The sequence below is a fragment of the Enhydra lutris genome, unplaced genomic scaffold (assembly GCF_002288905.1).
Source record: "Enhydra lutris kenyoni isolate GAN:26980312 unplaced genomic scaffold, ASM228890v2 scaffoldscaffold11, whole genome shotgun sequence".
NCBI lineage: Eukaryota > Metazoa > Chordata > Mammalia > Carnivora > Mustelidae > Enhydra > Enhydra lutris.
Window position 1 is genome coordinate 2775118 of NW_019154095.1, and position 16067 is coordinate 2791184.

A 16067-nucleotide genomic window follows, 5' to 3' on the forward strand; every position below is an offset into this window, starting at 1 on the left:
CGCACTTACAAAAAAATGTATAATCCAATTATGTTGGGGTAATCTCTATTCAGAGGAATCCTGAATTAACAAAATGCAAACATGTCACATGACATTTATTCTCCATATCACTTGATTTCCTTGGTAAATATCCTTTCCAATATCTACCTAAAAACTTCACTTCTTAATGTGTAAACTGACATCAAAGCCCCATGTCCGTGGTTGCGAGAATGGTTTGACACAATCACAGGTGAGTTCACACAGAAAGGCTCCCCTACCAGACAGCAATGTAATCATTCACGGCTTCCGTCTGTAGCAACGTGAAGTTGATGTAGACCCCATGGCCGGGAGGGACGGTGACCAGCCAAATGCAGTCCTTCAGGATTGGGTACTCGTCTGGAAATCCAGGGGAGTAAATGGTACCATTCGGAGATGTTACATTATATCCACAAGGAGCTGAAAAGGAAGCAAAGAAAATTAAGCCCCAATACAGTCAACTTTAGAAAGGACACAGTTAAACATTTTTAAGTCTCTAAAGTCCTTTGCCAAAATTTTCCTTATGAGAAATAATGGTGAACTATTTCTCAGTAGCTACTTTGTCAAAGTAATTCCCCTAGAGTCTTAAAACCTTAGAAGAATTATACTTCTAAACTAAGTTATCGAAGTTCCATTTAATATATTCTTCAAACACCCAAAATCCTTTCAGGATAAAGTCATTCCCATGTAATTGAAAAAAAAGGCCCTTACTCAGTCACTCAATTATCTTCTGTGACCGAGCTGATAATCCACTGTGCTATGTGATATGAGGAATTACATGGAAATGATGCATAAATAAATCATGGAAATTGTGTTGTTGTTTTAAGTGAGATTTCTAAAACATATTTAACTGCCTAAAAGGGTGGTATCCACGTCTATTTGCCTAAATAAAAAAAAAAACTATCAATTCTTGGCAGATCTATACCTGAAGAAATGAGAGAAAATGATATACGTAGTATTTTCTTGAAGCTTTTCCTCCTCTCACCAGCTTTCATCTCTGCCAAGACTCACAATCCCTAATCAGCCTATTTTATTTTATTTAATGAATTGTTATTTTCTGTTGCCATGGCAATTATTTTGTCTTATCTAGGGGAAAATGAAGTGACTACATATCAGCAGCATAATCTGAGACACATTACGACACTCGGAGAGCAGTATGATACATCAAAGTCACAAATGAAGTAGACTTTTTAATCAACCAAACTCTGATAGAGGGGTCAGAGTGCCTGCCACTAGCATGAATCTTCTGGAGCTTTCGAAGACTTGTTATGAAAGGTGTCAAATTTAGGTGGCAAAACTGGTGAAACTACATCATAAAACGAGAGAAACGAACCTTCAGTAGAAAACAGTGAGCGATGACATGGCATGAGGCGGTACATGGTACGCTGCTGTGTTCATCACACAGAGGCGTAGGTATATTTAAGGGGCTGGGGAATGTTCCGGTGGAAAATACATTGAATCCGGCCCAGGTTTTGGACAGAGTCATTAGGAGAAGGCACCGTGGAGAACATTTTAGAAATGTTAAGGCATGAATATTGATAAGTGGGTTTGGAGGCAGGCCCCAAACCTTGCTTTGTAAACTAATAAAGCAAAGCACAGGGACAGCTATAATTTGTGAAATGGGGCCATGATCTAGTCTGGGGTCATCAGGAGCTAGTCAGTGTCCCCAGAAGATGTCATACTTTGTCTCACCTCCAAACTTCACGCAAATGTTCACTCTGTATGAAAAGTTCAAAGGCTTTTCTCCTACTCTGCTTCCAGGCTGAGCTGGTCCATTTCTTCTCAGCTCAACTCAAATGTCCTTCCACCTTGAAGGCAGCTGGGCTCTGGCCGGCCACGTTTGTTCCCCTGTCATGGGGCTATCTACTCTCACCACTGTGGGTCAGCGACTAGAAGTCAGGGACGGTGCTCCTTTTCACCCTTACCCACAGTCCACTCCCACAACTCCCCAGGGCCGAGATCACATCACAATAAATAAGAGACAGTAAAGAGCAGATGGGCCAACACCGAGTAAGACAGTCACCACAAAGTTTTTCCGTACCGAGTGCGCTGAAGGGAGGGGCCGGCACACCTCCTGGGGACGTGAGGGTCTGCACCTGCTCCTGACTGATAATCTGTAATCTCCAAGGCTTCCCTAGTGCATTTTCACCTTTCAAGGTGAATCTTATACTCGTATAACCATATTAAACATAGGCGCACCCTTCCCAATGGGGAAAAAACAAGACAAAACAAACATAAAGGATAAAGCCTTTCCAAGGGCAAAAGAAACAATACGGTAATTTCCTTGGGACGACACATTTCTGGCTTCTAATGTTCTTTACGTCACTTAATAGCTGTAGGACGTTGAACAAAGATAGCCTTGCCATGATTTACGTGTGGTAGTCAAATAACAGGTCCACCATTTACGTATTCTAGGAGTGTTTGCTGAGAGTGTATCATGGACCAGGACGTGTGGGGTTAGAGCGGGGGACAGAGCGGAGAAGGTAGTGATGGAGAAGCTACAGAGCAAAGGCTGAGTATAAAAGTCTACTTGTGCAAGTCCAATGAGGGAAAGAACAAGCCCTACTTGTCACGTGAGCTAATAACATTCCATGAACGCACGTAACATTCCTCGAGGCAAATGCTGCTGTGGACTCTAGAGCGGAGAAAAGAGGATCCCAAGAAACATGAGGGGAAGTTTCCTTCTCTTCCCCTGAGCTGTCTGTGCTCACAGAGAAGGCTTCACCGTTCCTGCTGTGGCCCCAAAGGCATATTTAGATTTCCACATCTGGGCGGAAAGTCACCCAAAGTCCACAGGGACAGAGGATGTGGGATCTAAGGTGGGTGAATCCTGAGGTAATCAGTCATTAAAGCCACTGTGAGGGGCACCTGGTCACCAGAGGATGGGCATAGCCCTACCAAGCTGGGCACCTCAAAGCCCCTCACTGCCAGCCTGGGAGCCTGGCCACAGAGGGACAAGGGAGGCCGCCAGCTGGCCGGACAGAGCACATGGGCGTACTAGGCACTACACTTCACAATCGGACGTGATGTGCGTGTCAGACTGTCCCCCACTCCAGGAGCTGAAGAGTCACTAGACACACAGTCGTTCTTGTATTTGGGAGTGCACACTGTGATGTGATTTCTAGTAAGAAACAAATATTCGGTCTTCCTCCCTGCTCTTGGCATAGGGCTCTGGAAACCTTGGATAAAAGCTAAGGGATAAAAGACATAAAGGCATCCTTCATTATTCATAACAAGACCCTTTTGATCACACCTGAGCTATTAATAAGGTGACTAGGAAAGCACCCAGGGATGGAGTTAGTTGCCGGGGAACCAGGCAAGTAATCAGAGAACGGGAAATCTCAGCTCCATCCTAACCTTCATAGAACTGAGGAGCTGGAGGTCGACTTAATCACCACTGGCCCGCGATTTAATCATCATACATCTGTAATGAAGACTCCATAAAACCCCCAAAGCCTGGGGTCTGGAGAACTTCTGGGTTGGTGAACACTTGGGGAGCTGGGAGGATGGTTCTCCTGGAGAGAATACAACTTTCTGCTCACCTTCCAACCCACCTCATCCTCTGCATCTGCTCCATCTGGCTGTGTCTGAGTTATAGCCTCTACTGATCTGTAACCTTTTTTATTTTTTTCCTTAAGATTTTATTTATTTATTTATTTGACAGAGAGAGACAGAGGGAAAAGAAGCAGGGAGAGTGGTAGAGGAGGAAGCAGGTTCCCCGCCCAGCAGGGAGCCCGACACAGGGCTTGATCCCAGGACCCTGGAGTCATGACCCCAGCCGAAGGCAGGCACTTAACAACTGAGCCACCCAGGCACCCCTGATCTGCAATCTTGTAAGTACAATGTTTTCCTGGGTTCTGTGAGTCGCTCTAGTAAACTCATCCAGGAGGAGGAGGGAGTCATGGAGACCTTCTGAATCGTAGCCAGTCAATGAGGGGCACCAGTGACAGTCTGGACTTGGGACTGGCATCCAAGCTGGGGCAGGGCAGGGGCAGCCTTGTGGGCCCAGGAGTTTCATCGGTGGGATCAGAAGCTCTCCTCAGGGAGACTATCCAGTGGTGTCGCAGAATGGCTTGTTGTAGGAAAGGCACCCACTGGTGGCCAGGAGGGCCAGAGGGAGTGCTGTCTACAACTCTTGACGCACACGCGTGTTAAGAATAGGTTGGGAGGAAGGACTGCTGTGTGAGGTACGGTTATGAGAAAGAGTTCTCAGGTTATTTCTGCATGTGATTCTCCAGAGAAAAATATGTACACGAAGATGACTGAGTTGTCCACTTGCAGCAAATTCTAGAGCCAGCATTAGGTACACTGACTGATGATGGAGGGGATGTCTTACCTGAATGTGTCATTCAATGTGGAGTTTGTTCAGTGCCTACTTATATGTAAAATGTCCCCCACCTCATCTTCACTGCCTACCCCATTCCACTGGACGGGGCATCACTGCCACATCACCATGGATTCTGTTCACCTCACCGTGGTTTGAGGACGTGAGCGTTTAGGTGGTTCATACAAAAAGTGATGGGTGTGTCTCACCCGTTCCTGCCCATGGGAAACCAGGGCCAGAAGATATTGGCAGATGAGCTGGTGGCCAGGCTGGACCTCAGCACAGGGACATGGAGACTCACCATCACTTCATTCCACTTGGGAAAAGTCAAGGGGCGCCAAGACATGTCTTTATTGGGCTTTTCCTCCACTTAAATGTGTACAAAGTGACTGTCTCTGAATTGAGATGGATAGAAAGAGCTTAAGTGATTTCAATCAGAAATTAAATTTTAAAAGCCCTAAATATCCACCAGGACAGTTATAGATAATTTACAGATGGTTTTCTCCAGGATTATATTAAGATTTCTGCCTACCCTCTAACAGGAGGCTGAAGAAAAGCCTGCAGCAGTGAACAAGTACCTACATTTGGCATGAGTGTTTATGAATTTTAAACTCTTGACTGTTAACGTAACCAGGACCTGAACGCCTGATCTTGCCGGATGTGTGGAACTCTACAGGTATTTTTGGCCTATTTTTTTTTTTTTTCCTTCAATAACTTTGGTTTCCTTATGATGGTTTTAAGATAGAGAGACATAGTGTACTCTATCTTAGGGACTGTTTCATAATGGAAATATTTAAAATAATATTTATAAGATAAATATTATTTTATATACATATCATAAATAGTATATACAATATATAACATATTATAATATATATAAATGTTATAAATATTTATAAATATAAGTAAAAAATATATTCTTTAGGATGCCATTTTTATTCTAAACTATTAGAAAAGATTATTTATTCATCAATCAACTTGATAAACCTTCATTTTAAAAATTATGTATATAATAACATCCTTGGGTTGGTTGAATTTCTCATGTCAATTATGCAGTCAAACAGTGTTCTGCTTACAAAATCTGTCAGTCTGAAGGAAGTTGCTAACACGCTAATTGCAACGTATTAAGTTATCCTGGTAATTATCTCTGTCCACATAGTTCCTACCAGTTATTACTGCACTTTAAGTTGAGCAACATTAGGACAGTGCTTAACTTAAAAAAAAAATCGTAAATGTATAGCTACATAAATATTTCAGTGATAAAAGATTAAGTCAACAAAAAAATCTAAAATTTTTAAACTGTGTAAGTACAGATGCATATTTAATTGTCAAATTACATTTAGTAGACTAATAAGTCTTTTTAACCATATTTTAACAATTATAACCCATCTTTTAAACTGAGACTTCTATATAATTATGTTACTGACAAAAATAATGTCTTAATTTCTCAAGTCATTTTGAGACCTATTTTTTCTTTTTTATTTTAATAGATAGCATACTTTTAGTCCAGATAGTTTTTGGATGAATTTAGAATACACCAACTTTACATAATAAATCCTTACACAATAAATATATTAATACTGTCACATACCTATGAATTGGTTTAATATATGCTTATGAAGATGGATGCCTTAAGATTCAGAATTCTTGACTCTTAATTGTCTAAATTGTTCACTTTTTACTGAAGATGCCAGAAGCTATTCAAAGTTTCTATGTTTTGTTTTTTCCCAAGTATCTCTCATCTATTCTGAGATTCTTCGGAGGTTTACAGGGTTGGAACTTTGAAGACTGTTTCCAGTACATTTGTCCTACATACCAAGAATAAGTCTGAACTAGAAATCCAATGTGAATTAATAAAATACACTTGAGGTGAGCATCCCCGATCATCAGCAGTTTGCCCATGTCTTGTGAGGAGCGTAACCAATGAATGGACATCTTACAGCCCATCGTAGTCCGCGAACAAAGACACTGGGGAGGGTGTGCGCTATGGTGAGTGCTGTGAGTGTGTAAGCCTGGCGATTCACAGACCTGTACCTCTGGGGCTACGAATACATTATAATGTTAAATATATATATATATATATATATATATATATATATATATATATATATATGAAATAAAACAGATAAAATAACTGTTGTTATATAATAATACCCTCCGCTTATTTTTTGTGTGTGTTTTATCCAATATGAAGAAGATATTAAATACACATTGGCTGGTGCCTAGAAAATTCACTTTATGATATAATTTTATTTGAATTTTATGTTTTGTTTTGTTTTTTATTTTGTCTATGACATTATAGATAGGAAGAGAGATATCATGGTAAAAATACTTGGGTAGTAAAAAATTTGACCTTGTCCATAGAGAGGTCTAGGCTTCTATTCTGGGGGCTGTGGGTTGGGAGGGGGGTTAAGAACACACCCGGTGGCCGTGTCTTTATCTCATGTGGGTGCTGGCCATACCCGGTAGTGTCAGGATGGGCTGATTATGCCGGAAAGACCAACCATGGACTCTAAGTTGCCGTCTTTGAGTTACAAGGTATCAGATGGTCCGGAAGCTGACATCAACCATCAGGTCATCCATCCATCAGTCATACCTGCCTCAGGGAGCCCCAGTTAAAACCTCTGGGCACTAAGACCCAGGGAGCTTCTCAGGTTGGTGATACTCGGGCACACTGTCACCCCTCAGTCCCTGAGATCAGTGATGCAGCCTCCCAGACTCTAACCTGGGCTTCTTTCCCCAGGATTTTCACATGCCCTTTCCTTCTTATAAACCACAAGCAGAGTCCACCAGCTTAGTGAGTTCTGTGAGCCGTCTTAGTCAGTCGTCCAAGCTCAGGATGGTCTGGGGCGGCTCTCAGTCTTTCAGCTGGAGTCTGCAGGCCCTCAGCTTGTCTGGCCACCTCTGGGTAGTGTGACACATCACAACATCATTATACAAGGCGCACCCCCTTTGGGCTACATCACAAACAATACACTTTGTTACTTTCACGCTCACAGAATAATTCTAAGCCAGCGGCTATTTCTATATTTGAAAACAGACCTTGACAAAGTGATGAAGCCTTTTTAAATGTTTAATTCTACTTTTTAATATCAAGCCAAGCCGTCTTCCATGTGCATATGAATACAAAGAACTCAGGTGAAAATTACAAATAAGAAAAGGGTTTAATTGTGATAATTCAAAGTATTTTATAGATATGCAAATAAATGAATTTTTAAATGGAGAGTAGTAAAAAGAGGTTTTTAAGAGTTTTAATAAAAAGCACTAGATATACTGCTGCTATATTAGTTTTATAAAGTAATTTTTTTAAATGTTGTTTTATATGTTATTTAATTTGCATTAGACAGGGGCAATTTAATTTTTATTTCTTTTTTTTAAGGTAAGGAATTAAAAATACAGCTAAAGTTTTTTACAGTTTTTTTTAATAATAATATAGAATGGAAAAATACAGGTGAAAAATATAATTTAAAAAGTCCAACAGTAGTTTTGTTTTGTTTTTACTTTTTCAGAAGAAATTCAAACACAGCCAAGTTGCCTTTCCTATATTCCTGGTGGGATATAAGTGTTTAGCATTTCAGAGGGCCACAGAGTTGAAAACTTCATTATTTTTTCTTTTTTTTTAAGATTTTATTCATTTATTTGATAGACAGAGATCACAAGCAGGCAGAGAAGCAGGCAGAGAGAGAGGCAGAAGCAGGCTCCCTGCTGAGCAGAAAGCCTGAAGCCAGGCTCCATCACAGGACCCTGGGATCATGACCTGAGCCAAAGGCAGAGGCTTTAACCCACTGATCCACCCAGGTACCCCTTCATTATTTTTTCACTCAAAGGTTTCTGTATTAAATGTTCTAATATTAGGTTTACAGGAACTTTTCTGTTTTATACGCTTGTCTCATAAACAAAGCACTTGGTCTATTAATTTCAACTTGATATTACCAAAATTTCAAAATCATCTAAAATATCAGGTAGTCAAAGAGAAGCTTCAGAGAAGTAATTCTTGCTCAGACTAGGGATATTTGATGAATCCAGAGTTCCCTCCATCACCACCTGATCCCCACGTCTATCAAGAAACCCTGACTGACCATCACACACTATTGAAATGCACTATTTTTTTCCTAAGACAGTGTCTACACCCTGTCTTTGCTTCCACTATTTTTTTCTACCCTGGATACCCCATCTCTGAGTAGAAAAATCATATATATATACTTCAAGGCCCACTACAAAAATAAAATTAGTTTTCTTAAATATAAAAGCAATATATGATTATTGTAAAAGTTTAACAACAAAAAATGGAAAAAACAGTCCAGGGTAAAATTTATAAGCATCCTTTCCTCCACTAATCCCATAATTTGGTGGGACGACTGTAATTCTAAGCACTACCCCCATCATAAAGATGTCCCTGGTCACTTCGCAAACCAGCGCCATCCTTCTCCATGCAATTCATCCAAACACTGTCCTTGGGTCTGGTTTGTGTTATACATGTTTGCATTTATTACATTGTTTTCTTTATAATTTCCATGAGGGCAAGGCCTGTTTATGCATATTAATTTACTGGCGTATGATATATTCCTGAAATACTAAGTAGAATGAGTTTAATGTAATAGATTCCTAATCAATATTTGTTGAGTAAATGAAAGGATTTTTAAATATCTCTATTTAATAATTAACACACTACTATACACATGAAAAATTAAGTTGTTGCCAAGAACGATTAGCCTACCGTCACATCTTGGAAAGGGATAATTCCAGTTTCTGTTGATCCCGTGCTGACAGGTGAGGACTGGGTGGCCAAGCAAAATGTACCCAGGGTAACACTCAAATGAGATGGACTGTCCCACGCTGTAGTCCGCGTTGACCATGTAACCATTCTGAAAAGGAGGTGGGTCCGGGCAGTTCTGGAGCTCGTAGGCTGGAACGGACAGAATGAAGCTTGCGCGTAAGACGTTAAGGTAGTCTGGGATGCAGAAGGCTGTGATCACATACGGTTTCTTAAGACGAACATTTTCAGTAAGTTTTTTTTTTTTTTTTTCTTAAGATTTTATTTATTTATTTGACAGACAGAGATCACAAGCAGGCAGAGAGACAGGCATAGACAGAGCAGGAAGCAGGCTCCCCACGGAGCAGAGAGCCCGATGCGGGGCTTTTTTAAAGATTTTATTTATTTATTTGACAGAGAGAGAGATCACAAGTAGGTAGAGAGGCAGGCAGAGAGAGAGGGGGATGCAGGCTCCCTGCTGAGCAGAGAGCCCGATGCGGGGCTCGATCCCAGGACCCTGAGATCATGACCTGAGCCGAAGGCAGAGACTTTAACCCACTGAGCCACTCAGGTGCCCCTTCAGTAAGTATTAAAACGTATCTTCTCCAAGTTGCCACTCACCATCCTAAGTAAAACAGCTAATTAGCAGTAACAGAATTATAACAACTTCCAATTAATAAGTAGCTAACTGCGTGCTTTAGAAGCTGGAACAATACATTTGATGGTGGTTTACCTCGGAAGAAAAGTAGATGGTGTGAATTGACTTTTTTTTTTTTTTAAAGATTTTATTTATGTATTTGACAGAGAGAGATCACAAGTAGGCAGAGAGGCAGGCAGAGAGAGAGGAGGAAGCAGGCTCCCCGCTGAGCAGAGAGCCCGATGCGGATGCGGGGCTCGATCCCAGGATCCTGAGATCACGACCCGAGGTGAAGGCAGAGGCTTAACCCACTGAGCCACCCAGGTGCCCCAGTGAATTGACTTTTTTTAAAAAGTAAAACAAATGATAGTAAAAATTGCCTATAAAGAATGTCAGGAGAATGTGGACCTAATTTCCTTCTAATTTAAAAGAAAATTATACTAGCACTCCAGTCTAAGTGTTGTTGACTAAGAAATAATGTGGTTCTTATGTTTTGATTTGTTAATTGTTCATCACAAATAAAATTAAAAAAAATCTATTCCATTTTCTAATTTTTAAAAAAAATTAAAAAAAAAATCTGTTTTCTATTGTGGAGGCTGAGAAAATTAAGGCCATCCCACCTCAAGTTTAGCTGATGTGGGAAACAGAGGCAGAAGAAAATCATTAAAATTCCTTACCTACTGACAAGCCCTTGAAACAGATAGAGTGACTCTCCCCTGGGGACTCAACTGCCCTCACCTTGAGGTTTTGACCCCCTACCCCGACAGGTCCGACCAGAATCCCGTTTAAGTTTACTTTAACAATACCTTTAGGAAACTTTATCTCTAAACCTCCAAGATAGTGTCGATAATCATTCCCAAGCATATGGCCCACTGATACATCTAAAGGGTCTCACGGGAAGATTTTTATTATTGGTAATAAATAACCTTTCTCCCAACAATAGCTAGCCCCTCAAGGTCCTGGAAACCTCACTTCCAAAATTCCTTAGAGACTTACATCATCCATAATCTCCTTTGTCCTCACCCACCATGGAGTCCATCCCTACTCTGCCTTAAAAACTCTGACTGTAATCTGGTTCGGGGTCCAAGTCCCTACTCCGCTGTGCCAGGTATACTTGGGCCCAAGATTAAGCTTGTCAAATAAACCCTCGTGTGATTGCATCGGTGCTCGGCTCCTTGGTGGTCTCTCAGACACGAAAACTCGGGCATAACACTATTTTTTTTAAAAAGTTCCTGTAGAACTTTTTAAAGTTCTGTGCTAGCAATTACTGTGCAAGCAATTACTCTCAGTACAATCTTTTTAATAAAATAGTTTATGCAATAAATCATATTTACATTTTCAATATAATGAAGATCCTGTGAAGTTGACACACAGTGTTTCTGCAAATTCCAGAATCGTGAAATACATTTTAAATTGTAACACTATAGTTAAACAGTATAGTTAAACCCTCTCTGTAGTTTGCAGATTAAAAAATCCTTAATTTCATTTCATTACTTATTTTGATATTTGCAATTGTATGTGTCCGGACAAGAGTCAGATAAACAGCTCAGGCATGACCACAAGCAGGAAGCAGAAATCAGGAGATGCATCAATGCAAAGGTCTTTCAGCAGCTGGAGATAATGCCCGGCACTGGCTCCCCCAGGGTGTGGAACAAGGAAGAACCTGGAGGGAGACAAAGTCCCCCCCCCCAGGGAGCCATGCAGGAATCCACCTGTCCCACAAGTCTGCTCAGATGTCCCCTGGACTAGCACAGGAGGAGGGAGGGCTGTCTGCTCTATAAGGTCAGAGTGGAAATCTCATAGGGTGGTCCAGGCAGGGGACTTTATAAACTGCGGTGTGCTAAAAATCTATTCCATTTTATTTGTAGCACATCTGATTATTAATAGGGAATTACATGCACGATATAGGGATACTAAGAGGAAAGAAGTTGCTGAAGGATTCTTAACTCACCATCCTCTTTTGAATGGAGGTTTTTAGAACTCAGTATGGAGATAAAACTTTCCTTTATACAAAAATCAAAAATTTTCCAATAATATGATGAGTTTCCTGGGGCTGCTTTTTGGTGAGGCTACATTATAACACGGAATTCCTAAGACCATGAGAAGGAGAAATTACCTAGTTAAGGACTTCTTCCGGCACCATAATCACAATTATTAATGAAATTCAAAGCTCTAATAATTGTTTGCAAAAGAAAAGGGGCTTTTAGCTCACAAATTTGGGATTTGCAATCTAGCATCAAGACAATATTCGCACAGCCTACAAAGGTGTTATCTAATTTTATTCTTCTTCATCTTATAAACTATAATATTTGACTGTGGAATCTCCTACAAAGTACCAGACTTCAAGAGAAAAAAATATCTAGAGCTGTCCAAAAGAAAAGAGCATTCTAACCTATACCAAAAAAAAAAAAAAAAAAAAAATTGCCTTGAAGGAACATACCTCACAGACTAACGGCATGTGTGTCATTACCAATTGCTTTATGAACTCACCACCTCCTGCTTGAAAACTAGAAGCTGAGAAAACTGTGCAGTGAGTATGAAGATAGGGACTGTTCGGACAGACAATCAACCCAAATCAGCGTGTCTCCCTCTCTTTCCACTACATACGCGTGAACACACAGAAGCACACACACGCGAGCATGTGCACACGTACACACCTGCACACAAGCACCCCCCACACGTTCACACACACACACACTGGCAGGTGCATACACGTTCACTCACGCACGTGCACACACACACACACACACACACACACACACACACACTCCTCTTCTCTTCCCCTTACTGTGCCCCTTCCTCCCCACAACAACTTGGCCAACACCCAGCAAGGCTGCCCGCCGCTCCCGAGAGCCCCCACACTGAAAGCCGCGGCCGGATGGCTCAGCAAATACCCACGGTGTGTGACGTGCTGCTTGCTCCCTTGTTCTTTGGGTCTAAATTTACTTTACGGACCCACGTTCATGAAAAGAACAGGATCCCACCCATACTGTGTCTCAACGAGCAGCCGGTTTCCTTCTTCATCAGACTCTTTCAGAATGAGATCAGCAGTGTGTTCTCACTCTTGTTTTGCTTGAAATATAATAAACTCTGCTGGAGATATGCGTCTTCTAACACATGGCACAGCTGCTAGTAAACCCACAGACACGCACACACGTGTTCGATGGACGGCGGGTACTGCGTGGGAAGGATCGAATAAAACTCCGTCCTGCACGGCACCTCCTCCCTGGAAGATCCTGTGCACACTCGGCAGTGCCCCTGGGGCACCGACACCAGCTTCAATTATGACAATATGTTACCAACGAGGGAACAGATAATAGAGACTCCTAATGAGTCGTCACGTGAAGGAGCGGTTAACCCGCGTGCACGCAGACTCCCACGTGTCCACAGACTCCCACGTGTCCGCTCGCAGCCACAGCCTGTGCCATGAGGGAAGGTTGCAGACGCATCCACCTCTACGCAGAGCGCGGCTCTGAAGCCTCCTCAGGTGTGCGACTTCCCGCCCTGAGAAAAAGCCCGGCTGGGGGCCCAGCAGCACCTAAGCCACATGGCAGCTGGTAGGATTTCCCGAGGGCACTGCACGTGAGCTCCCTGAGTCCTAGACCGGCTGTTAGGGCGGCTGGGACGGCAGATCTCTCTCCCCGAGTAACAAGGTAATGACCCTGGCTCTCACTTGGAAGTCAGATCACCCCCTCCCCACCCCAGTCAGTGCTCCTTCCCGGTTATATAAACTCCCTGACCCCAGTCCCTCCTGGTGAAGCCGGCCTCCACCTTCGCTAAGGTCGCAGCCGATCCCATGCTTTTCGGGCTGCCCGGAGCCCCGGCTGGGGTGGGAAGCCAAGCGGCCTGCTCCAGACGGCGACTATGATCGGGTCTCGTGCTTCGAGCGACCAAGGAGGAGGGCTCAGTCGACTTTTCTCGTGGAGAAATGTCTGATTTTAATCAACAGGAACTGTTGGGGGTCCCAGGGACGACACACTGCCCTGAGAATCCACTTCCTCGACCGCCTCAGAAGCTTGGGGAGGACCGACTGGGGAGGACCGACTGGGGAGCACGCAGCAAATCTCACCTGAGATGCCGTCACCCAGGAGACACAGCTGACATGTATTGTCCAGTGCGTTTGGGTGCAGATGGACGGTCTCCTAAGGGAGGAGCCGACTGAGACCGTTACTTCTCCTTTCGGCCAACCCGCAAAAGGAAAAGCAAATCCGCACTATCTGCAGGAGAAGGCGGGTCAGCTTTCAAGGCGGACCACCACTGCGGGGGGCACTTTCTGCCTCTTGAACTAGGATGCCCGAGATGGGATGGGAATGGATGCAGCTACCAGCTGTCCACGGCTTTAAGCATTTTTTTAAAATGTGAGATAATCTTCCATAGAAAGAGCTGCCTGTTGAGAACTTGATTCCCACACGTAGATGGGGGAGAAGGACAGAGGAGACGCCAGCCTCGCTCTTCCTGTTAACGCAGGGCGGCTCAGAATGTCACTGTGAAAGTAAGGAGAGCTACTCCGTTCTAGAAGCACAGGAGTTTCACGCAGAAAAGTGCGGTGGTGTCGGCCAGGGACAGTTGGTGAGTCTGCACGGATGGCTCGAAGGTACCGTCAGCTGCTCACTGCACACAGAGGCAGTTTGATTGCCTTTCCTCCTAAAGGGGAAAAAATCTGCTTCTACAAATCAACATCTCTTTTCTCCCAGAATCAATTCACTCAAATCCACAGTTTTAGGATTCAATAAATGAATAAATTAAAAAAAAAAAAAAAGGTGCTTAGTACCTAGAGCAAAAGGAAAATGAAGAAGAGTAGATCTTTGAAGAAAGAAGGCGTTTTTACTCCCTAGTGCTAAAGTAATTAAAATTACCTAGTTCTTTTCTGGCATGATATTATTACATGCTAATGTAAGAAAGAGACACAGAGAGAGAGGAATATTCAACTTCTCCAAATGTTGACTTACAAAATCCGAAAGCAAAAGAAAGTCACTAAAATTCTTAATGACCCCAAATTTCACAAACATTATGAAAACCTCAGTAACAATAAGCCTACACCCTTATGAAAAGAGGAAACACACTGGATTTTATCTTCCATAGGGAATCCTTTGTTTGGGTCTGGGAAAATAACTATTATCTACATCTATCAATCTCAAGCAATGCGGCCTCGTGTGTCTAATCACAGGTGTGCAATGGGAGTGCCAGTGGAATCGTGCCGTGGTCTTCCTGATGTCCGCTATATTTTCCAAAATCTAAAGAACTGATAAATATATTCATGCTACCCTTCTGTTTTCAGCCTTTGACTTAGAAATAGGGCACATGAACGCAATTTTATTCAACACGGCTTCTCACCTTCCATATCTCAAGTTCTGTAAAAGTCATTTAACTTTTAGACAGCTACATCCAATGTACCATTTTTAACCTTTCCACGGCCATAAATAAATGACAGGGTTTCAGAACAAGGGATATGGCAGAGACATCGCTGAGAATAAGTTTTATCTGATGACTTACGCATCTTCGTACGAGGTATTAATTATAAGCTTAACTTATAAATCTCAAGTAGGACCTAGGAATTTTGATGTGACATACAAGTCAGAACGGTGTCATTTTGCCCATTTATAAGTTTTATAAAATGAGAAACACTGATAAACTCCCAAATTGTCATCCCTGCCAGATATGATACCCTTCAAGAAATTGGAACACCTCAAATTCATGTTCCCATTCGTTTTATTTAACTTATGTTTACAGCTCTAATTTATAGGAAATTAATTGCCTACAATAAAAGGATATCTTTCTTAGGAATTATTTGTTTATTTATTTATTTTTTGACGTGGATACTTAGAGTCAGGCATCAAGTAAATAAAACATTGACTCAGGCAACCAGATGTTTGGCCTAGATGAGAATTCACCAAATAAAACATTTAAAGGCCACAGAGGCAGCATCAGCGATCAAAGCTTTCAGGGACTAAAGGAAACTTTTGAAATCAATGCCTTTCCCCTCCGTGGGGGCCATCACTAGGACACCTGAGGGAGCTGTCCCTCTGTGTGAACACGAACTGAAAGTTTGCAGATTCTGACATTGCAAGATACAGGAAAGTGGATCTATGGATATTTTACAAATTGTATGAAATCTGATTCTAAATATTTAAAAGTTAAATTTAAAAAATAATATCTGGGGGCGCCTGGTGGCACAGTCTTTTAGCATCTGCCTTCGGATCAGGTCATCATCCCAGGGTCCTGGGATCGAGCTCTGCATTGGGCTCCTGGCTCAGCAGGAAGCCTGTTTCTCCCTCTGCTGCTCCCCTGCTTGTGCTCTCTCTCACTGTGTCTCTCATATAAATGAAATCTTTAGAGAA

General features: G+C 42.2%; 1 protein-coding gene across 1 annotated transcript in view; it reads right to left on the reverse strand.

Moving 5' to 3' along the window:
* LOC111144434 (CUB and Sushi multiple domains 1) overlaps window positions 1-16067 on the reverse strand; it is a 1720260-nt gene that overhangs the window by 146662 nt on the left and 1557531 nt on the right. Inside the window, exons 41-42 of the mRNA XM_022498737.1 lie at window positions 9057-9245; window positions 258-435 (exon numbers count right to left, since the gene is read on the reverse strand). Of these exons, the coding sequence (XP_022354445.1) occupies window positions 258-435; window positions 9057-9245 (367 nt within the window). The remainder of the gene's footprint in view (window positions 1-257; window positions 436-9056; window positions 9246-16067) is intronic.